This window comes from Chenopodium album, chromosome 23, assembly GCF_948465745.1.
Source record: "Chenopodium album chromosome 23, dcCheAlbu1.1, whole genome shotgun sequence".
Classification (NCBI taxonomy): domain Eukaryota; kingdom Viridiplantae; phylum Streptophyta; class Magnoliopsida; order Caryophyllales; family Amaranthaceae; genus Chenopodium; species Chenopodium album.
The window spans coordinates 4,085,283-4,108,383 of NC_137856.1; the positions used below are offsets into that span (position 1 = coordinate 4,085,283).

The 23,101-nt window shown below is 34.5% G+C and overlaps 3 protein-coding genes across 3 annotated transcripts; 1 reads left to right on the plus strand and 2 right to left on the minus strand.

Moving 5' to 3' along the window:
* Window positions 1-6,749: 6,749 nt before the first annotated feature.
* On the minus strand, window positions 6,750-8,339 carry LOC145608210 (protein GAST1-like). The gene is made up of 4 exons (XM_081663824.1): window positions 8,131-8,339; window positions 7,697-7,768; window positions 7,481-7,514; window positions 6,750-7,106 (listed from the first exon to the last, which is right to left on the minus strand). The coding sequence occupies exons 1-4, from the start codon at window positions 8,200-8,202 to the stop codon at window positions 6,925-6,927; spliced, it is 360 nt and encodes a 119-aa protein (XP_081519950.1). The 5' UTR covers window positions 8,203-8,339; the 3' UTR covers window positions 6,750-6,924.
* Window positions 8,340-14,330: 5,991 nt separating this feature from the next.
* LOC145609101 (uncharacterized) lies at window positions 14,331-15,926 on the minus strand. The gene is made up of 5 exons (XM_081664662.1): window positions 15,897-15,926; window positions 15,711-15,818; window positions 15,178-15,396; window positions 15,008-15,073; window positions 14,331-14,838 (listed from the first exon to the last, which is right to left on the minus strand). Exons 2-5 carry the CDS (start codon window positions 15,807-15,809, stop codon window positions 14,680-14,682), a joined length of 543 nt encoding a protein of 180 aa, XP_081520788.1. The 5' UTR covers window positions 15,810-15,818; window positions 15,897-15,926; the 3' UTR covers window positions 14,331-14,679.
* Window positions 15,927-17,951: 2,025 nt separating this feature from the next.
* LOC145606869 (uncharacterized) lies at window positions 17,952-18,875 on the plus strand. The gene has a single exon (XM_081662713.1). The coding sequence runs from the start codon at window positions 17,952-17,954 to the stop codon at window positions 18,873-18,875; it is 924 nt and encodes a 307-aa protein (XP_081518839.1).
* The last annotated feature ends 4,226 nt before the right edge of the window (window positions 18,876-23,101 follow it).

Here is a 23,101-nt window from a genome sequence, read left to right on the forward strand (position 1 = left end):
ACATGACTTGTATCTATACCTTATGGACAGCAGGCCAGAAACCTTGTCTCTTTTCTTCAGCTTACCAAGGAGCCTGCGAGAATCAATAAGGTTCCTTCCACCCTTGAAAACAGACAATCATGTGTAGTGACACTGCACCAGTATAACAACTACATAATACAATATCAACACTAATCCTGTATGAGTGTATGTTAAATAAGGCTGTCATATACTCATATGCAGGCGTGAGTGAATGAGTGATCAAGAATCAGACTCGTGCATCTTTCGGGCTTACATGTACAAGATACAGCTGAATTTAGCTCGCAGCTGAATACCTTGTTTCTTAGCATCATCTCCAGAAAGACAAGTAAGAAAATTTAATTGATTTTACTTCCTACACTTAGTTCAATAAAATTTTTTTACACAAATGTAAAGTATAAGATATAACTGTTTCACTGAGATTTTTTAGTTTATTCTATTTTATATTTTTTTTGGGGGAAAACTGTGAGTTTCTTGTAAGAGATATTATCCAATATTTTCTTGATAAATTAAGGCAAGTGTGAATGTAAATTATGCATTAAAATTTGGAATTATTGCAGTTGAGATATGGTTATATTCTGGCTAGAATTTTAAAAGTTTGATTGGTAAACAAGTTAATGTTATAATTGCAAGAAACTTCCAAATTCTAAATCCTCTAGATAGTCCAATTAGCCTTGGAGACCAAGGAATCAATCTATGACTATTCCATCTTTCGTTACCCTCGGTTTTCTACATGTATAAATTATGCAAATCCCTTCATAACATATTAAATTACATCACAAATTAAAATACACATTACTCAAAATTAATCATATTATAATTTTTGCATCATATTACATTATTAATGGCTGGTCCTGGTTTGTACTACTTCTTTCCCACTGATTACTTCGTCCCTCCTCTATATTCTCCTATAGATGATCATAAGACTAGCCTTCCTACACCAAAGATTCAAGTCAAGGGCGCACCTGTTGATCCTCATGACAATGATCGTGATCGTGATCGTGATCATGATCATGATCATGATCGTAAGCTATCGATGAACAAGAAGAGCAAGAGTATGTTAACAATCAAGACTAGTGCAAAACCGAGAGAGATCAAGCCTGTTCATAAGCAAGCTATGTTTTAAATCAAGCTATCTTTTGTCTACTAATTAATTAAAAGGGGAGTTATTATTATCCTTTTTCTTTGATTTTATTTAACTTCTTGAAAATCTTGTTAATGAGTTCCTAAAATTAGGGTTAGTTCTAGTAGTTTGCTTATCATGCTTCAAGTCTAGAGGTTATAGAGCTAGTATGTATACATTGTAAAGCTAAGTTAGTACGGAATACTACGTAGAGTACGTACAAGTCCAATAGATTGCTTTCCATAAAAGTTAATTAAAGAAGCATACAATTTAGAAGAAACATTATTGACTCTTCTAATCCGGATATTACTTTAATACGGAGTAATAATCTGTATTATTGATAAGATTTTGATTGGTTCTCAATATCCATACAAATTTTAAAACAAAAATTGTGTCATTGTGCTAAACATTTAACAAAATTAAACTTTAATACGGCCAATAAGTTCAATTTTGTATGCTTTTTAAAGAAAAGAATTTGGCACGATTACTATTTAAATTAAAGATCATATCATTGTTATAGGCAATTGAATATTCTACGTACACAAATTCGGTTATATCAAGTACATGGTTCAATTAAAGTTATCTTTGTCTATATGTTTGTACCTACAAAGTACAGAGTACTTTATTTTGTACAATCAATTATCGACGAATCTGATATTTTCCTTCCCACCTAACGAATTAAATTTCCTTCACTCGTTCTCATGCATGCATACACAGTCATACCACTATGAAAATTGGGCAAAAAGTTAAAGCTTAAGACAATCTCCAAGAATTAGATTGCGCAATTAGAGTGGTGTCACTACTCGGACCGACCTTCACCAAACACCTAAAAAGAAAGTGTGTTTAGGAACCACTTCTTGTTAATCATAGGTCATAATTCATAAACTCATAATAATGCCTATTTTTTTCCTTCATTTTTCTTTAAAATTTTTTATTTAAATTAGGTAGATGCATGCAAATATGCAATTTATGTGGTGATAGTGTACACCACGTATGAGAAGAAGGTCGAGTGATGGACCGTCAACTTTGGATGATATTGATAAGTTGACTTTTCATTCTTTTTCTAAATTTTAATTTGGCTTTTCGTTTTCAAATAAAGCCATCATGATTTTCTTGCAAGAAAAATTAGAGTGGTTGGCCTCCTTATAATATACACGAGGCATGATTTTAGCAACACCTAAGACCTAACAACCAAAGAGAGCGCGAATATTCGGTATTACAGTTTGAAAATCTATTATATTCATATTCTATATGTAAAAACCGCAAGCACTTGTCACTTCCCCACGCCAAATTGTTTAGGTGATCATTAGGAGTAATCTAATAGGCAAGGTCTCATATAAAATTTCAATCAAAATAAATAAGTCAAACAATAAGGTCTCATACAAAGCTATTTAAATAAAAACAAATAAAGCTAATCAGATTAGTAAGTCCTTGGCTGAGAATAACCAATCACTCGAGCTATTCCTCACTTTCATAATCACAAGGTTATAACGTAGTATTTTTTTTTTTTTTTTTTTTTTTAATCTCGAGATTTATGCTCTAGGTTATAATCTATTCACCCGATTTTCACTTATTTAAACTTAGCTGGACTTATTACACCTATTAAAACTTATTTCAGTTGTAATTTAAAGTGAATTAGATAACCTTATTAGAACTTATTTTTCTCAAAATGAACTTATCTAAATTATTAAACCTGAAATATATATAAGTAAAAATAAGATGAACAAACAGAAAGCGAGAAAAAATGTTGAATATGTACATAAATAAAGGTAATAGAGGTTGTTCAACTTGATATGCAAAGGGAATATGAAGTACTTCATAATCTTTATTGTATTATTATATGTGCGAAATCATACTATGGTGTGATTATTTCTTATATTTAGATGTAGTTTTACAATTTATTGTTTTTTAATTTATTTTGGAAAAGAATATACTCCTAGATTCCTAATTCTATATCAATTATGAAAATTTAGGGCCTGCTCATATTTATTGAACTGAGCTGAACTGAACTGATTGGAGCTGAACTGAACTGAATTGAGTTGAAATGAATATTTTATGTGAGAGGGAAATTAAGAGCTGAACTGAACTGATTAGAGCTGAACTGAACTGAACTGAACTGAAATTAAGTAAATGTGAACAGGCCCTTAGGACAACATGCTAATGTCATATTTTACCGTTCCTTTAATATGACTTGGTGTCACATGTGCGCTACGTGCGTGTAATATGTGTCATCACTCTTCTCTCACCGCATTGAATTGTACTCGTATTAATATTTAGTCTCTTAAAAAAATCTTCATTGACGTAACTTTAAATCTCTAAAATAGTGTTTAATTACTTTAAAAACATTTTTTTTTCCCTATTTTATTGAATTTTTTTTTTTATGATGTTCCCGGACATTACCCGAGTTAATAACTAGTACGTATATTAAAAAATAAAAACTACTGCAATTTGATTGGACGCTGTTTCTAATCATCCCTATTAGCCAGTCAATCTCCAACCGACCTTCCGAAAAAGTCACATTCAACAACCATATTTTATGGGATTCCAATTTGTAACCCTTTTTCACTTCCTATAAATAAGTCTCAAATTACACCAACAAAATTAGTTAGTTGTATTTTCCAAGACTAGAGATTTCCATCTTTAGAGTTTTCTTCATTTTTAAGCATTTCTCATCCATTCAAACAAACAAACAAACAAGAAAAACATACCATTCTCAAACTTTATTTCCCTTCAAAAATAAAATATTTCCAAATTTAAATGGCTGGTCTTCAATACCGATTCTTCCCTACTGATTTCTTCGTGCCAACATTCGAGCCTAACGTCGTTGATTCATCTCCGAAAGCGATGTCGTCCTTGATCAACTCCAACCATCGAATCGACGACGATGAATCGAGTGAATTGTCTAAGAATAAGGATATCAAATTCAATAACAAGAAGTTTGCTAAGCTTTCTACGGATTCACCTCAACGGTCCATTACACCTGTGACTAAGAAAGATTATTAGATTTTTTGCAGGTTTTATTTTTAATGGTTGTTTTTAATCTTGTAATGATTGGAGTTTAATTATATTATGAGTATTAGCTATTAATCAAGAGGCTTAAAAAAGATACAAGTAATATTGAACAAACCTTTAATAATCAAGGTTATTGTTGCATTAATACATCTAACTTAGTATAATTATGGTTTTTTATGCCATAGTTTGAATGTATGATATGATAATAAAAAAAAAAAAAGAGAAAAATAGGAACTTGATTTGCACTTGTAAGATAATTTGTTGCAATTTTTTTTGTACAAATCAATGAGTGGATTTGCAATGAAATATACAAGTATTTACTATGGAGAAATTATTTTGGATTGTGCTGTTTTATTAATTTTTGTCCAATTACACAATTTCAATGTTCTTCACTTCTTTGATAATTCAATTTTGATCAGATCATTCTGCTACTACCCTTTGTATAGTTCATGTAAAACAGAGTATATAATTTATTTGAAAATTTAAAAGATGTAATAAAGTGATCAATAAAGTTCTGTATTGTTTTTATTTGTAAACTTTTTACATCTTTATATTCTTTTTTTGAAACATTTTACATCTTTATATGATTTTCAAATTTTGTACGTGATTAATTAGGAATTTTTTTTTTTTAATTTAATTTAATTTAATTTAATATTTTTTTTTAAAAAAAAGGAACTTTGATTTTGAAGATTACAAAATATCAATTTAACAAAGAAAAATGGAGTAGATGCTCTTTTTTTTTTCAATAAATATTATTCTTCTTCTGTGATTGGTCTAAGGAATTCTATATCTAATAAAACCTGTTTTTATATCAACCTAGGCTCAAATGCACACACATGATATAATTGTTGAAATCACACACATGATATAATATAATTGTTGAAAGTTCACTCTTTATTCCCACTTCTAATAATTGTATATCAAGGGTCCGGCTTTTGAGTGCCATAAACTGGTTTCAATGTTCCTTACAACTTATGGTTATACGATCTAGGTTATTATACAAATAAATTGTTAATTATTACATCAATTCAATGGACATATACATATTCAAATTGATCTTTAAGTACTAAATCAAGTTAGTTATGTGTAAATTTTTATTTGTTCCTAGGTAAACCTAGATATATGTATACCTTACCCATGAATAAGTACACCTAACAACAAACAATGTATGACGTGTAGTCAATTATAGACACAAAAGCCTTTCTTTTCCTCTATGTTGTATACCATTTATAATATCCTCTTCTGTAATTCCTACAAAGGATTATTTTATGTAATTCCAAGTTCCAATTTTTCAAACTTGTACTATAAAATAAAGCCGTCATCCTAGACCACTTCTTTGGAATTTAGAAATAATAGAATGTGCAAGTAATACATGGATATGCTAGCTCATTCTATATTCTAAGAAGAAATTAAACATTCCCACATTTTTTAATCTGTTAATTTAATATTTTAGTGGTATAAACTAGTCGTCAAAATTATGCGAATTTTATGCTTGTGGCTTTTAAATAAGGACGAATCATTCGCTTTTGAAATGTTCACATATTTTTGTAAACTAATCTTTTCTTGATGTGGTTGCCTCCAACTTGCAACTTCTCTCCGGCCCAGAAACAGCCAAGCCCAGCCCAGCCCAGCCCAATCCATAATTTTAAACAAGCTTGTTTTTGGAAACAGAGTAATGGTTAGACCCAAGGCACCAACCATTTTGGATCCATACCACCCATTGATCCAACAGACCAACACCAAGTTAGTAGGCTTGCAACACGACATGTAACTATGTAAGGCCCTGTTCTTTTGAGCTTCTGGGCAGAGCAGAGCAGAGCAAAACAGATTTCAGCAGAGCAGAGCAGATTGAAGCAGAGCAGGGCAGGGCAAAGCAGAGCAGAGCAGGGCAGGGCAGATTGAAGCATCTATTTTTAAGTACTATTTTTAAGCAGAGCAGGGCAGAGCAGAGCAAAGCAGCTCTAAAGAACGGAGCCTAAGTGACTAAGTGTCACACGTTGTTAAGATATGGTGATATACGTACAATTGTTGTACAGGTCTATGTGTGCTTTTTGCATACTTGATACTCTAAGCTTTATCATACTTGATACTTTCGTATAATATGTAGGTAAATCATAAGACCATAATCCAATGAAAAAAAAACTAGTACAAGTTTAAATGTCATCAGAATTTGCACAAGGCCGAAGTTTTATGACTTTTGTCAACATGAGTCCAGTGATAAGGACTATATCCTGATTACTTAGTAATGAACTGAAAGAGCTAGTGTACATAAAGATCATGTGTTCAAATTTCATCCATTCCTCCTTTCAAATGATATTTAGTTGTTGGATATGGACTCAACTTCAAACAAATTTGTAATGGCTAGTTAATTTCTTTATTCGGTTAATTTTCATGTCATTCTAGCCTGAATGTTCAAGTTTATTACTATTTGTTAAAATAGCTGATAATATAATATGGTCCTATACCAATATCTGTCGAGTCATCATAATAAAAATTTACATAAAATATGGTCCTATACCAACATTGTTTGCGAGAGCAATAAACGTAAACCATGTTTTCACATGCTATCCATATCAAAGATCAAATGACATCCATATGTTGCACCAGATTATATTATATTGTATTATATCATATTATCGTTAACAATATTTTAGTATTACAAAAGAGAAATCGAGAAAGACAGTGAGAGATAACACGTAAGAACGTATCAAAACGGTAAATACACAAAAGTTGTAAGATTCATTATAAGATTAAAAATAGTTAAAGATTAATTAAGGGCATTTGGGACCACCCCTCTTGGTCTTCCAATTGTTGTAGCAAGGGCAAGATTGCTTGTTGCCGTAAGTACCAGTAGGAACACACAAACACTTTGCACAACATTTGTTACAGAAAAACAAACATGGCTTCTTGTACTGCGTATTTGAACACCTATATGAGCATCTCGGTCCACATTCTGTTCCAAACAACAAACAACAAATTATGAGTTACTAATACTCTTTTCGTGGAATTCAATGACAAATTTTTCGTTTTTTATAAACAATATTGTACGTGCTAATTTTTTAGACAATGTTCAATTCGACACTACTTTATAAATAATATTGATTGAGAATTACTTTTTGTGACTAGTGAATCAGTAGAAGTTAGTTTCGATTCAATCGATGATGAAAAAGTTTAGATAAGAATAATAACAATTTCGATATAGTCACTAAAAATCAAGCGAATTGAATAGGCTGGGTAAAGATTTTAATAAATTAATCACAACACAAGAAAAATGTGCACGAAACATATGGACATATGGTTGATTGAGCTTAGTAAAAATAGATGTACCTTGTGGCTGGAGGCTTCCTTGGGTGTAGCCATACTGAAATTTCATCAAAAACGTAAGTTAAAACCTCGTATAAGTCAATCCAACAATGTATATAATATGGGTTTTTCGATACATGAAAATTAAATAATTAGTGCATTATAAAAGTAAATCTTTTCCATTGCTTTTTATTCAGTATAATTCAATAAATCAATAATAATCACAGTATGTTGTCTTACCGAAGGCAGATTGTTTGTACTATTTGAGGATTGTGGGCTTGGACTTGGAGCAACGTCATGAGTATGGGTTGGCTGCATCAACAACATAATCAATGAGTTCATTACCACTTACTAGATTACAAAAATATGTGACAATTTTTTTTTCTTTGTAAATAATTTATTTCAGTTATTAAATGGATACTTGATTGACAATAATTTTAAAGGAAAAAGATTTTGCATTAACAAGAACGATTATTTAACAATGTACACGAAAAAATTTCACTAGGACAACGAAACTCTCAACATTGTTATCGATCACGACACTAAATTTAGATAAAGTGAGAGGCATCGATGTGTTTCCATATACTTTGTACTACTAGTTTAGTACTCCGTAGTCCGTACTAATCAATTGATGATGAGATTGAAGAAATGTATAATTGTATATTGGCACTTACATGATTTTCTGCGGGAGAAAAGTGGAGGAACATAACAAAGATGAAAATGGTACACAGAAGCTTCATTGCCATTGCTTTTTTTTCCAACACAAACAAATGTGTTAATCTATAAATTAAAAGTAGGAAAAAAAGATAGAGCAATAAATTAAGAGAGAAAGAAAAGTGAGGTGATGAATGAAAATGAGAGTGATTAAATTTGGTGGTTACTAACGATTTTTGGAAGGTATTTATAGGCAGTTGTGACCGGTATTCTTACTATTTTAATAAAAAAATTTCTTTTTTGAAAAAAATAAATAAAATAGAAATAAGGTCAATTAGTTGAAATGTGGGACTAAAATAACCTATACAAAGTGGACAAATTACACTTAGGACAGTGTAGAGAAGTAAGGAACAAATATTGTCCACTCTCTAGATGAATCAAGCAAATTATCACTTCAGCAACAAATATAACGAAAACATTAAATTCGAAAATTCAATCTGCATCCGATTTATTTTACGGTTGAAAGTTCAGTTAAAATACCAAAAAAAAAAAAAAAAAAAAAAATTAACATGAGAAATATTTTATATTCTTTTTTATAAATTAAAATATTTAAATGTGAAAATTTATGAATTTAATAAGATATAACTCCGTATAAATTAAATATATTAGGTACAAGTACCATACATTGCTAATTTAATATACAACACTAGCTATTGATATACTCACAAATCTTTTGATCCATGCTTAGCCCTAAATTGCAATATTTTTTCCCACTGCCTAAAATTATATTGATTTGAATGTCAATTGTTTTTATTTATTTATTTATTTTAATTCTTCTACATTCCCTAACAAGAATTTTGAGATTAAATATGTGCATGTATAAATAATACATTCTAATATGCTAATTTTGTTATTAGCATGATAGCATCAGTGTGTAACATTTCCCATAAGTTGATGAAACTGAACAATAGGCAACGATCGATTATTATTTAATCAATTTTGTAATTTGTACTTAGATTAGCTACAATAAATAATTAATAATAGTAGTGCAACAAATAAACTAAGTTACTTTAAAGAGCAAACAATCTAATTAACCACTCTATAGTCAACTATGGCATAGGGACATATGGTCGATCAAGGAGCTAAATCGGTACATATAGTATTTAAATATAAAGATGTTTGTCGGTAGACACTTAGTTATACTAGCTAGTTGTATATGTACTAATTTTAGTAAGCATATGAGTATATTCAACAACAGCCGTGCACATTGATATAAATTTGTCATCATTTACCCTAATAATTAAGTTCGTATTTCAGTAGAAATTTATACAGTTATCTCCTTTATATATATCAATATTAATGAAATGGATTTTTATCAGAAAAAATCTAATAATTTTATCAAAAACCTAACAACATGGGTTTGGGGAAGAAGCTAAGGATCACATGCAATAATAACAAGTAGGGTTCACATCCCTCAATCAAAGGGATCACATGAGATGCAATTCAAGGAAATTACCAATGACATAATTCACATGCAATTTGTCTTAGCTTACACAAGATTCATCATGCAACTTCATGCAATATGTAAATATAATTAAATATAACTAAATATAAAAAATATATATACAAGTATATGATTAAATGTACGAATCTAATTTTTTTGCCCTTTCTAGACATACACTTAACACCATACATAACATTTTGCCAATTTTATAATTGATTCTATCTACTTTATATCTTAATTACTTCCAAATCTATGTCATCCTTCATTGTCAAAAATATTGAAGAAATAGTGTATGAATTTATGAGTCTCAATTATGAATTTCAATCGGATCGAAATTTTTATATACTCCCAAGTCCTTTCTTCACGGGTGATACAGAAAATCCATGTTACTTGCACATAGGCTTCAAGATGTGGTAGATTTATTATTAATATATGCAAATATAACATATTTTAATTTCAGCCACTTGGCCCACAAATAATTTGAATGGGGACATAAATACATTATCCTTACTAATACAGTGTGATACTCCTTGCGTTTCATAATGTGTGGTGTAGCACTCTGCATGTTATATTGTTATGTGTATAATACCTATTGAAGTTAATTATTGTCTAATACTCTCTTTATTTTGTAATAATCGCAACACTTTGACTTTTACACTATATATGTGTGTACTTTGACTCTATTTAATTTGTGAACAATTTATAAATTAAAAACACATATTGCCATGTAATATATGGTTAGATTAGTTTTTATGTATATTTTCATTAGATCAAACTTTTATACTTCTTACTAATATTTAATTACAAACTAGTGTGCGGCTCGGGCGATGTCCCGAGTTGCTAGTTTGTAATTAACATTAGATTATTTTTTGCTTAATATATTGAAAATCATCTTTAAAATTTAATATTTTGAAAAAAGATTTGTCTTAGAAGAACCATATTTAATATTTGTAACAAAATTTAATACAAGTTATTAAATTATCCTATGATATGTAATGAATAGTACAATTAAGGACTAATCATCTTATCCAAGTTAATTATAATTTTGTTGGATAAATTTACACAATATATGTATAGCTAAGGCGGTCAGACTTGCATAGTAATACTTGTTGGTCTCAAGTTCAAATCTTGCTATAGACATTTTTTAGATGTCAAATCTAATTCTTGTTATGGAGGTGACGTGGCATATATTGATGACTTGGCACATTTATAAACCTTAAAAGGGTGACACGTGACACATATTCTGTTTTAGGAACGCTTTTTAAAATCAACAAAATTTGTTATTGACTAGCATAAGCCCGTTTTGACCGGACCCCTCAGATATTGTACATTGACATCTTAGGGTTAATAAAGAACGGACAATAGATACGAAATTACGGAGTAAAAGTTGAAAAATTAGCATATGCCGGCATGGGAAATGGGATGGTCAAGAATCAAGATAAGTATTACCTAGGCTTAGTAACTAATCTTAAATTCATTCGACTACTATGACATGTAACATCTAAATAACGCTTTTCAACTTGTTGTGCATGTGAGCTAGGATGTACTTATTGTAAATTACATTAATGACTTTATTACGTGCATGTGCTTTCAATATATACATGACATATTGCACATCATTAAGCCTCGTCTATGGCCCACTATTCCAACATACTTCCTCCGTTTTCTTATACTTGCAACAGTTTGACTTTTACACTATTCATGTACTCCACTTTGACGATTTATAGCTAAGAAAAAATATAGTCATGTGTGATCTTGTTAGATTCGTCTTGTTTTATACTATTTTAATATCTAACGTTTATAATTTTTACATATTGCTAATTAAAGATATAAACGATTGAAATAATGCATCGGCAAGCGTGAAAAGAGCAGTGTTGCAAGTAAAAAAAACAGAGGAAGTATTAGCAACGCTTTTTTTTTTTTTTTTTTAATTTAAATGGATCGATAGTCTATACTCTATACGCATAAGTTTTATTTGCATAAAATTATTATAAAAAAAAATTCATTTTTAATTATATATATACTGTATTACAGAGTACATACGAAATAATAATTTAGGGTTACACTACTTTATTTTTTACTAATGTGTATTTTTTTTTATGCATACTTTATACTTTTGTATATAATAATTGTATTTCAGTGTTCATATCTTTTGTGACAGTGGAATCAATTTCTTCAATCTGAGACAAACAAGAAATAGGTTAAATGTGTTATTGTTATAGCTATGTGTAATTGAAAGAATAATGACAAAACAACTAATATTACCTTCGTTAATTATTATGTGCAACTTTAAAAGTGTTGATGTAATTTCATGTCAAGTTATATATATATATAAAAATATGGTTTATGTCATATGGTAATGTGAATCATATCAATTAGTCTCGTGTATCAAACTGAGTAAGGAGTACTCGTACAATATAGAATACATGCATGCAGTGTTAATCACAAGATTAAGGAAAAGGTGTGGTTGAAATTACATGCAATCTATCTAATATCCCGTGATACCTACATGCACTTTTTGGAGCTATTGTTTCTTTGGTTTTATTTGCTAAGATTTTGTATGTATCTCTTCTTGTGAATTGTGAGAATGCGTGAGAAAAATCAAGAAAAAAGAAGATTTATCAATTAATTTCAACTACTTATTAAATTCGTCCGTTAAATTGTTTTTGACTTGGCCTGATAAATTTAGATCATATATAATCTAAGGGCCTGTTCTCATTGACTGAACTCAGCTGAACTGAACTGAGCTGAACTGAACTGAACTGAACTGAACTGAACTCAGCTGAACTGAACTGAACTAAAATGAATATTTTATAAGAGAAGGAAATTAGGAGCTGAACTGAACTGAACTGAACTGAAATGAACTGAATTTCAACGTAAGAGAACAGGCCCTAAGACGGATTTCAAAATCTTTTTAGTTAAGTTACACCGATTTTTAGTTAGCTTATTGGAGTTATATTCTTTAGACCGAAATATATACGTGCTCAAGACCCAATATTTTATCAAGTATAGTTTTTCCAAAAAATGGTGCTCAAGCTTTTACAACCCTTAATTAATAGTTCAGCGGCCACATATGAAACTTAGGCTTAATAGTTTAATACCCAAGGATAGGGTTAGTTAAATTTACAAAATCAAACTAGCAAAACCTGTACTAAATTTTTTTTACAAGATTTATTTTCACTTCTAATATTAGCAAGGTGCAAACATGTTTTAATCACATTGTAGATAACATTTTCTTCTAAAAATATAGCAACACAACTATATTTTTCCCTTTATTATGACTTGGGCGATGCCCTTATATTATTTGTGATATTTATTTTCTTCTAAACATGTATTTTTTTCTCCGAAAAAAAAAAGAAATTAAAATGACACGAATTAAGTTGTCTGGCGTACATACCATATTACCATAAGATCAAAAATGTTGCCAAATTAGCGTGTTAGCGTGCTAACTATGTCGTACAAGATGGGCAATTTGATTGGCAACTTTGATTAAGTAGTTTTGTTCAGGTAGCTCACAAAAAGTCCTTTTGTCTAAACATGCATATCATATCGATTTCACTACTTCTATTCATGTGCTGCCTTTTATAATGTCTCTGTCTATATCCTACTTTATACGAGTATGAATTTCACCACTAAATCAACTTCTGATAATTTTAATGAAAATGACCAAAGGCCACAAAATTTCCATTACTCGACTAAGCAAAAATCGAAGTCTCACCACTAAATCAACTTTTTTAAAAAATATTATAATGAAAATGTTGAGCTTATGAACAACCCACATGTGAGCATTCTCTTATCCCACACTAAAAACACTAAAAGGGGAGTGTAGTGATAATGAAATCTTACATTGAAAGAATTCAAGAGTTACCACCACTATATAATACTAAGGGGCTACTCCCCTCATGCCATATGGTTTCCTTGGTCTTGTAAAGTGGTGGACTTGCACTCTCCCGTGACGGGTGCGTGCGGCTTAGATCCGTATCTAACAGAAAACGACCAAAGGATATGAAACTTTTGTTACTCAACTAATCAAAAACCGGTGAAAATAACATTGTGAACAGTATTAAGTTATTAACACAAAATCACAACATACGCATCTATGGTTAGTCACTTGTGTACTATGGAAGATGAGACTAAAAGTCGCGCTCCTGATTCTTCTAGGATTGCATATGAGGATAAGCCGAGGCTGATGTTAGTTGTTAAGGACTTGGAATGATATTGGGATGAAGAAAAATAAGCTTCTCTTGATTAGAATCGATTTTCTGTACATGAATATTGATACTAAGATTGTAGGCATTTTGACTAATACGAGATTATAGGCATTGCAGTGAAATCTTGACATGTTTGCCACCAAAATGTGAGACAGTCCCACTCAAGACTCAAGACAGTCCCACTCAAAATGTGTGACTGTGTCGAATAGACATGGTTTAGTGACTTTGCCAAATGACCAACCCCATTATGTTGAGGTTTATGACACGGGTACTTAAGGTAAGGTAAAGTAGAGCGCAACATGTTTATTTTTCTGAACATTATTGTTCAATTGAGGTGCATCAGGAGGTTCTGTTTTGACAGTATATATGCTCACCCTTTGTGTTTTCTTCTTGCACATTGTCAAAGAAAATCGCGTGATACTAACCAAGTATGCCATGTACACAACACAAATACTACTACTATACATTAGATTGCCAGAGGAATATTACTGATGAAGAAATTCCATGAGCTGAAAGTAGATAAACCAATAAGATTTATCAGTAGGTGTTCATCTAGTCCCGAAGATTAGCAACTTGACAGATTTCAGATTAACCGTGTTCATAATGAATGCAAAAACATTACAGTGCATACTTGTAGTTAATTAATACTTAATATAAGTAAAAGTTTTTGATAACTATGAGTTTTTGATCTCGTATTAGAAATTGGGAAAGTCCCTGAATGCAATTCGTGTTTGACCAACATCATTGATGTCACTTTGCTTAGCTGCTAATTTTCTACATCTCCCATGATTCCTAGGTAGAGGCCGACCTCTCTCAGCAATCAAATCTTCATCGGTTGTGAGTTGTGACTAGCTTCACCTTGATCCATGAAACTTGACAATACAAACATACATAAGAGATTTAAACACAATCATGGGTTTCACGACCCAATTCTTAATGCTCTTCCAAACATTGCCAATCCATCGATTGTGACCAGCTTCACTTTCATCCTCCCAAACACCAAACTGTGGCACCTTAAATTGTTAAGAATGAAAATAATATCATTAGCAATCTAACACAGTACAAATAAATGGCATAATGATCAAACTGATTTACTTTCTAACCTAATCATAATTAGCCCTTTTTTTTTATTTTTTTTTTTATTTTATTTTTAAGCAAGTAATATGTTAAGATAAGGCGTACCATTTGGTTAGGGTGATCAGTTGAGGATGCAGGAGTGTCATAATTTGGGACGCGTCTTATGTTTGACTGGCATAATAAGAGGAAATTAAGCAAGCACTACATAATCAAATTAGTGTGAAAATAAAAAGGCAACCTAGAGTTTGTGTCACACAAAAATAAGGTTACAAAACCTGTGTGAGGTCGATTCTTATTCTTCTACCTCCCCCATACCTACGTACATTTCGACCTCTTTCACCAATCAAATCCTCGTCCAGCAGAGGAAACCTTGCATAATTCAATTTCTTGGGTTTCTTTTCTTCGTCTTCTATTCGTAATTCTTCGAATCCACAACACTCGCCTATCGATTCACATGATGCTAGTGGCCTTTCAGACATTCTAATGATTTCCCACTGAAAACATTGATAATAAGGTTCCGACGTGATTTGTATAGTAAATGATTGACAATAGAAGAAATTAGCTACTACCTCCGTTACAGGTTATGTGCAACGATTAGACATTTTCCCCCTCTGTTTTATGTCAAATCGTTGCACATAACCTGTAACGGAGGTAGTAAAAAAGAACAATTTGGAAAATTAAGAAATAATAAGATGGTAAAAGAGGCAACAATTTGAAAGGTGGAAAAATAATTTACTTGAAGAATATGAAAATCCACCCAAAACAATCTAGTATCAACTCACTAAACAAATATAGAGCAACCAGTTACCTTCCAATCTTCGCTGACCGGTGATTGAGGCGTTTCATCTTCTTTCAGATGTTGAGATGACTCGTTGGTCGGATTTACAGGTGTTTCAGAACCAGCCATTGAGGAGATCTATAGCAGATCTGTTAGAAATGTGAGATATCGGAAAATATATGTGTTATGTCTAACAAGATCTCCAACTTTACTCACCTCAACTCACTCTTACAAACTTACAGGTCCTTTTGCAGGGCTGCTAATTTAACTCATATACGATTTACGTTCCTCAGAAACTTAACTCTTGAGTCTAAAGGAAAGAGATCAGAAATTTCCTGGTCCAACAGTAAACTTACTCAGTACTTGCCTCATATATTTCATGTCTTTTAACAAAAGTGAAACGACTACAAAAAGCGTTAACTTTAATCAAGCGCAATTAGCCCCACACGGAAACATCAAATAAAATTCAGACATAATGTAGTTTAATCACATACTGTTACATGATTCACATGAAAAAATCATTCCTGTAATATTTTTCAGACATTATTTGCTTATGTTGGTTGATCTTCACAAAAGATTGAAAAGCAGCAACCACTAGAAAAATGAATTCTCATAAACAAATAGAGTGGGTTATATCCATACAGGAAAAACTCAATGAGGCACAACAATTTATTACAAGAAAGTCATGGGAGAAGTGTTGCATATATCGAATGCCTCGTCGCATAAGAGATGCCCAAGAGAGCAAAAAAATCTATGAGCCCCAGACCATATCCATAGGGCCATACCATACCGGTAGTGAACTAGTTCAGGATATGGATCTTTACAAGTGGGTTGCTCTGTACCAAATCTTAAGACGGACAGGTCAAGACTTAAACCTTTACCTTGATACCATCAGACAAGTTGAAGATCAAGCGCGTGTTGGGCCCGTATTGTAATACGACCCATAACATCTAGGGCATCAGTCCAAGATCAATGGTTCAGCAAAAATAGGCAAAACGGCTTGATTGGAGTAAACAAGGAAAGCACCATCATACGTATCAATCAAGAGGATACTTGCCAAAAATACACCTACAGAACAGGGAAGAAGATAAATCAAGAAGATCTTCTTCGTTTTGAATGTATTATGAAGATATTTGTAAACCCTAGAGATCTCTAGGTATAAATAAGTGTAATTAGACATTTTTAGCACTGATGTACGCACATATACTCTGAATATAACAGAATTACTCTGCACTCATCTACGGAGCTTCGTCCCTACTGAAGAAGGAGGCTAGTCCTTATTCAGTATTGTATCTCTAAACTTACTCTTTTCATAGTAGAGTTCATTCTGTTTGTTTATTGTTATTTCATTGCTTATCTACTGCTTTATTATTGCTTTATTGCTATTTTATGCGCTTTTGGTAGTATGATTGTTATTACCCCTCAAACCTAGCAGATTCTCATATGTCCTTGTTGAGATTTGCCTAAACAATTTGGCGCCCACCGTGGGGCTGATAATCGATTAACCTACCAATTCGCCAAAAAACCAATACAAACACCATGTCTGGGCACCAAGTACCCTTTACCATGGCCGAAATCAATGAGGGAATGAACGCATTCCGTCAAACCTTAGACCAACAAAAAAGCCAAATTGAAACATTGTTGGCCCAAAAAGTCCAAACTGAAGCCAAGCTTACCAGTCTCACCAAGCAAAATGAATCCCTCCGTAGCCAAATACAGTCAGTCGCTTCCAAAACCATTAATACCAGAAAAAACACTGAAAGTATAGCCATGCAGCTCGATATGTCAGGTGTCTTTCATACCCCTAATGGGGAAAAAGGATCTAACACTAGGGAAACAACCCTAGATTTGGACTCTTTGAATGCAGGAACCCCTAAGCAGAATGGACAAAAAGGATCTGAGGAGGGAAAGATAGAGAAGATAGTCAAAGAGTACATCAAGGCAATAGAAGCCAAGATCGCCAAGATCCCTGGAATGCCAAAGCCCATGGAGGAAGAAGCATCAGATGGCTATATAGAGTCTCCTTTCTCAGAAGAGATCGCCATGGTAGAAGTGCCAAAGAGGTTCAGCACACCCAGCATGGCCATGTACGATGGAACAACAGACCCTGATGAGCATGTATCCCTTTACAAGCAGAAGATGATGACCAGCTCAATCCCTAGAGACATCAGGGAGGCCATCATGTGCAAAGGCTTTGGAGCCACATTATCAGGTCCAGCCTTAACTTGGTTCATTAATTTAGATAATGGGACAATTCGATCTTTTGCAGGAATGGTAAACCTATTCAAGATCCAGTTCGCCAGCAGCAGGAAAATAGAAAAGCAGTCATCGGATTTGTACCGTATTGTGCAAAGACACGGTGAATCCTTGAGAGATTACCTTAATAGGTTCAACAGGGAAAAGATTGGAATACACAAGTGTGATGCTCCTACAACCATTGAAGCGTTCAGAAGAGGATTGCTAGATCACAGTGAGCTCTACAAGGAATTGACCAAATATCCATGCACAACCTTTGAAGATGTACAAGCTAAGGCAATGGCTCAAGTCAGATTCGAAGAGGATGCATATGCAAGAAAGACTCCAGAGCTCAGAAAGGATGAAGATCGCCCGTCAAGAAGGAACAACAACTTCCCCAGGAGAGATAATCGATTCAAGCCGTATCAGCGTTCCCGCTTTGATGAAGGATCAGTCAACGTTGTCGAAGGAGAGTTTTCTGATTGGAGAGAAGATCCTGAGCTCCCACCAAAGTTGCACGAGTATTGCTTCAATGTCAATCCTGCAGGAGTAATAAGGACCTTGAACAAGATGGGATATACTGTTCAGTGGCCTAGAAGGAGTGATAGGCTTGGGGAGAAGAAGGATCCATCCAGATGGTGTGATTTCCATTCAGATATTGGTCACACTACTGACGAATGTGTCGCGCTCAGAAAGGAAGTTGCATACCTATTAAAGAAGGGCTACCTCAAAGAACTCTTGTCAGACAGATCTAAAGCTTCAGGGAAGGATAGAGAGTCCAAGCAAGGAGGTCCTCCACCCCCACCTCCAATTGTCAAAACCATCTGTTTCATATCAGGAGGGTCAGAAGTATGCGGCCTAACATATTCAGCAGCGAAGCGGCACGCAAAGGAAAGTAACAAAGAGCAATCAGACAAGAGGGAAAAATCAAAGATAGACATCCCTATCATGTTTGAATAAAGCGACGCAGTAGAAGGTCATCATGACGGCCTAGTAATCTCACTCCCAATTGGAAATTGCATGATTAAGCGAATCCTAGTTGACAATGGAAGTTCTGCAAACATCATCATGCTGGATACCCTGAAGCACATGAACATAGATGAGAAGAATATAGTTAACAAGTCAATAATGCTAGTGGGATTCAGTGGGGAAACCAAGAAGACAAGTGGAGAGATTACATTGGCAACATATGCAAAAGGGATCAACCTGCGAGTCAAGTTCTTAGTAATCGACACCCTGTCCTCATACAATATGATTTTGGGAAGACCTTGGATACATGAAATGAAAGCCATCCCTTCTACGTACCATCAGGTCATCAAGTTTCCTACTAGGTGGGGAATTCAAGAAATCAGAGGAGATCCTAGGGAAGCCAAAGAATGCTACAAGATAGCACTGAAAGCAACATCCGCGGAAAAGAGTTCAGCATAACAATCAGAGGATCAGCTGGGCCAAGAGAAGTTGAGTATATCAGAAGAGCAAGAAGCTACTGAAGTCCAGCTGAACCCCTTACATCCAGATCAGAAAGTCAGAATAGGGTCAGAGCTTAAAGCGGAAATCAGACAACAAATTCACGACTTTCTAGAAGAAGAGAAAGATGTGTTTGCTTGGACCCACGAGGACATGAAAGGCATTCCCCCAGAGGTTACCACTCACAAGCTAAACGTAGACCCAATGCATACACCAGTGAAGCAAAAAAGAAGAAAATTCGCGCCAGAAAGGAACAAGATCATTAACGAAGAAATTCAAAACCTACTGAAGACTGGAAAAATCAGAGAAGTAAGGTACCCAGAGTGGCTTGCCAACGTGGTGGTAGTAAGAAAGAAGAATGGGAAATGGCGGATTTGCATAGATTTCACAGACATCAACAAGGCTTGCCCGAAAGACCCATTCCCTTTACCTCACATTGATGCCATGGTAGACGCCACAGCAGGACACGAATTGTTATCCTTTATGGACGCCTACAGTGGTTACAACCAGATCCTCATGCACAAGGACGACCAAGAAAAGACAGCCTTCATTACCAGTCAAGGAATATATTGCTACAAGGTGATGCCTTTCGGATTGAAGAACGCAGGAGCAACATACCAAAGGTTGGTAAACAAGATGTTTGAAAAACAAATTGGGAACACGATAGAAGTCTACATAGATGATATGGTAGTTAAATCCAAGAAGGCAGAAGATCATGTCAGAGACCTCAGAGAAGCATTCGTCATCCTGAAACAATATGGCATGAAGCTGAACCCTACAAAGTGCACGTTTGGAGTACAGTCAGGAAAATTCTTGGGATACATGGTTACGCAAAGAGGAATAGAAGCCAGTCCAGAACAGGTCAAAGCTATCCTAGATCTAGAATGACCAAAATCCAAGAAGGATGTACAGAGCTTAACAGGGAAAATCGCGGCATTGAACAGGTTCATCTCAAAGTCTTCAGAAAAGAACAGAGCCTTCTACGAGGTACTGAAAAAGAACAAGGAGTTTAAATGGGAACAAGAACATGATGAAGCATTCCAGAAGCTGAAAGAATACCTAGCCAACCCGTTGATTCTCTCCAAACCTAGAGAAGGGGAACCACTCCAGCTGTACCTTGCAGTGTCTGAAGGGACGGTCAGCGCAGTCCTCACAAGAGAAGAAGAAAAGGAACAATTTCCAATCTACTATGTCAGTAAGACCCTGCTCAGTGCGGAAACACGATACGCCTCATTGGAGAAAATCATTTTAGCCTTGTTCACTGCTTCAGTAAAGCTACGTCCATACTTCGAGAGTCATCCCATACAAGTACGGACCAACTACCCCATCAGAGCTATCATGAGAAAACCAGAAATGTCAGGAAGGATGGAAAAATGGGCCCTACATCTAAGCAGGTACGACATACAGTACGAACCCAGGACGGCAGTCAAATCTCAAGCTTTAGCAGACTTCGTGGCAGACTTCAGCCCTACACTTGAAGAAGAAGCACAAAAGAAAGTACTAGCCTTACAGGAACCAAAGGCTGCACAAAAATGGACACTCCATACAGATGGTGCAGCAAACATACGAGGAGTGGGTTTAGGAGTAGTACTGACATCACCCCAAGGAGACAAGATAGCACAGGCAATAAGGTGCAACTTCAAGGCTACCAATAATGAAGCCGAATATGAAGCGCTCATTACAGGACTAACCATTGCAAGAGATATGAAGATACAACACCTAGAAGTAATCTCCGACTCTTTACTTATGGTAAACCAAATCAACGGGCAATATGCAGCGAAAGACACCAGAATGATTGCCTACCTAGAAGTCACAAAGAAGCTCATCAAGGAATTCAAGGAGTTCAAGATAGAACAAGTACCCCGGAACCTAAACACCGAAGTAGATGCATTGGCAAATTTGGGATCAAACATCAATCCAAAAGAATTTGGGGCAATCCCTCTAGTACATGTACTCTCACCAGCCATAGAGAAGGAATTAACCATGAGTGTCTACGAAATTCAAACAGGCCCTACAGAAGAAGAAGACAACAGTTGGATAACACCCCTGAAGGAATACCTCCTGGGCAACACGAAACCAACAGGAAAAGTAACAGCCCAAGCATTCGCTCAGAAAGCCTCCAAGTACTGCCTAATCAGCAATGTACTCTTCAAGAAATCTGCAGCAGGACCGTTCTTAAGATGCCTGGAAAGAAAAGAAGCTCAACAAGTCTTACAATCCTTACACAGTGGAGAATGCGGAAATCACTCCGGAGGAAGAAATTTAGCCAACAGGGCACTCAGAATGGGATACTACTGGCCCAGTATGAGAAAGGACGCAGTTGAGTTCGCCAAGAAATGCTTAGCATGCCAAAAACATGCGCCCTTGACACACAAGCCATCAAAAGAGTTACACCCAACATTGACACCGTGGCCATTTATGAAGTGGGGAATGGATATAGTAAAATTACCACCGTCATCAGGGTAGAGAGTGTACTTCTTAGCAATGACAGACTACTTTTCCAAATGGATTGAAACAGAAGCGTACAAGGAGATCAAGGATAAGCACGTCATTTCATTTATAAAGAGGAACATTCTAAGCAGATTCGGAGTACCAGCGGAGATCATTACAGACAACGGGTCTCAATTCATCAGCAACAAAACTACCAAGTTCTGTAAGGAATGGAACATCTCCCTTATCACATCTACACCAAGATACCCACAAGCGAATGGACAAGCAGAATCAAGTAACAAAGTCTTTATAGGCAACATGAAGAAAAGGCTGGAGGGAGCCAAAGGGAAGTGGGCAGACAAACTACCCAACATATTGTGGGCAGACAGAACAACTCCTAAAGGCGCTACAGGTCATACCCCTTTCTCACTGGTGTACGGATGTGAAGCAGTAATACCAACAGAGGTAGAAGTGCCTACAGCAAGGTACGGACTGATGACAGAAGAAAGAAACCAAGCAGAACTAATTCACAATTTAGACACAGTAGAGGAGCTAAGGGAAGACGCACAAATGAGAATGGCAGCATACCAACAGGAAGTAGCAAGATCCTTCAACAAGAACGTTAGAGTCAAAGCCTTCAAGCTAGGAGACTGGGTCCTCAGAAAGGTATACGAAAACACCAAGGAAGTTAATGCAGGAAAGCTAGCACCCAACTGGGAAAGACCCTATGAAATCACCAAGATAGTAGGTAATGGAGCATATAGACTCAGGAATGCAGAAGGGAAAGAAGTGCAGCGAAGCTGGAACGCAGCACATTTAAAATTATATCATTTCTGAAGAAGGTACGCAATTGTTATTTCTATTTCAAGAAAACACAAAAAAAAAAAAACAGGAAAAACAAGCAAAAATACAAAAAAAAATCAGAAAATAGAAAAACACAAAAATCTCCAACAGCCAGATTCAGCACGAAAAGTACTCATCTATCTTTATCTTTTGTCAATTTACTTTATGATCATTACGAGTACTGACTTTGGCATCGGAGGGCCGTTGGGGAAACCCACGGCCACCCCTCACCTTCTTCTGTTTTGCAAGGAACACGGCTGACATTACTGAACAAGGATGCAACAAGTCCCTTCACTGTAGAACAAAGGCAAGACATTCCTGAAAAGAACAGACCTACTACCCTCACAAAACTTACAAACACATGTAAGTAACACCATTACTATACAACTGTAATAAAACTGTAATACAACTGTAATACATTCGTGATACAACTGCAAACACACCAC

Excerpts from the sequence above, each read along its gene's own strand:
- LOC145608210 (XM_081663824.1), bottom strand. The coding sequence starts at position 8,202 with ATGGCAATGAAGCTTCTGTGTACCATTTTCATCTTTGTTATGTTCCTC. Across the intron at positions 7,769-8,130 it reads TTTCTCCCGCAGAAAATCAT|CCAACCCATACTCATGACGT; the intron begins GTAAGTGCCAAT and ends TTGTTGATGCAG. Across the intron at positions 7,107-7,480 it reads AGGAAGCCTCCAGCCACAAG|AATGTGGACCGAGATGCTCA; the intron begins GTACATCTATTT and ends TGTTTGGAACAG.
- LOC145609101 (XM_081664662.1), bottom strand. The coding sequence starts at position 15,809 with ATGGCTGGTTCTGAAACACCTGTAAATCCGACCAACGAGTCATCTCAA. Across the intron at positions 15,397-15,710 it reads CGGTCAGCGAAGATTGGAAG|TGGGAAATCATTAGAATGTC; the intron begins GTAACTGGTTGC and ends CAATGTTTTCAG. Across the intron at positions 15,074-15,177 it reads TAAGAATCGACCTCACACAG|TCAAACATAAGACGCGTCCC; the intron begins GTTTTGTAACCT and ends TTATTATGCCAG.
- LOC145606869 (XM_081662713.1), top strand. The coding sequence starts at position 17,952 with ATGGTAAACCTATTCAAGATCCAGTTCGCCAGCAGCAGGAAAATAGAA.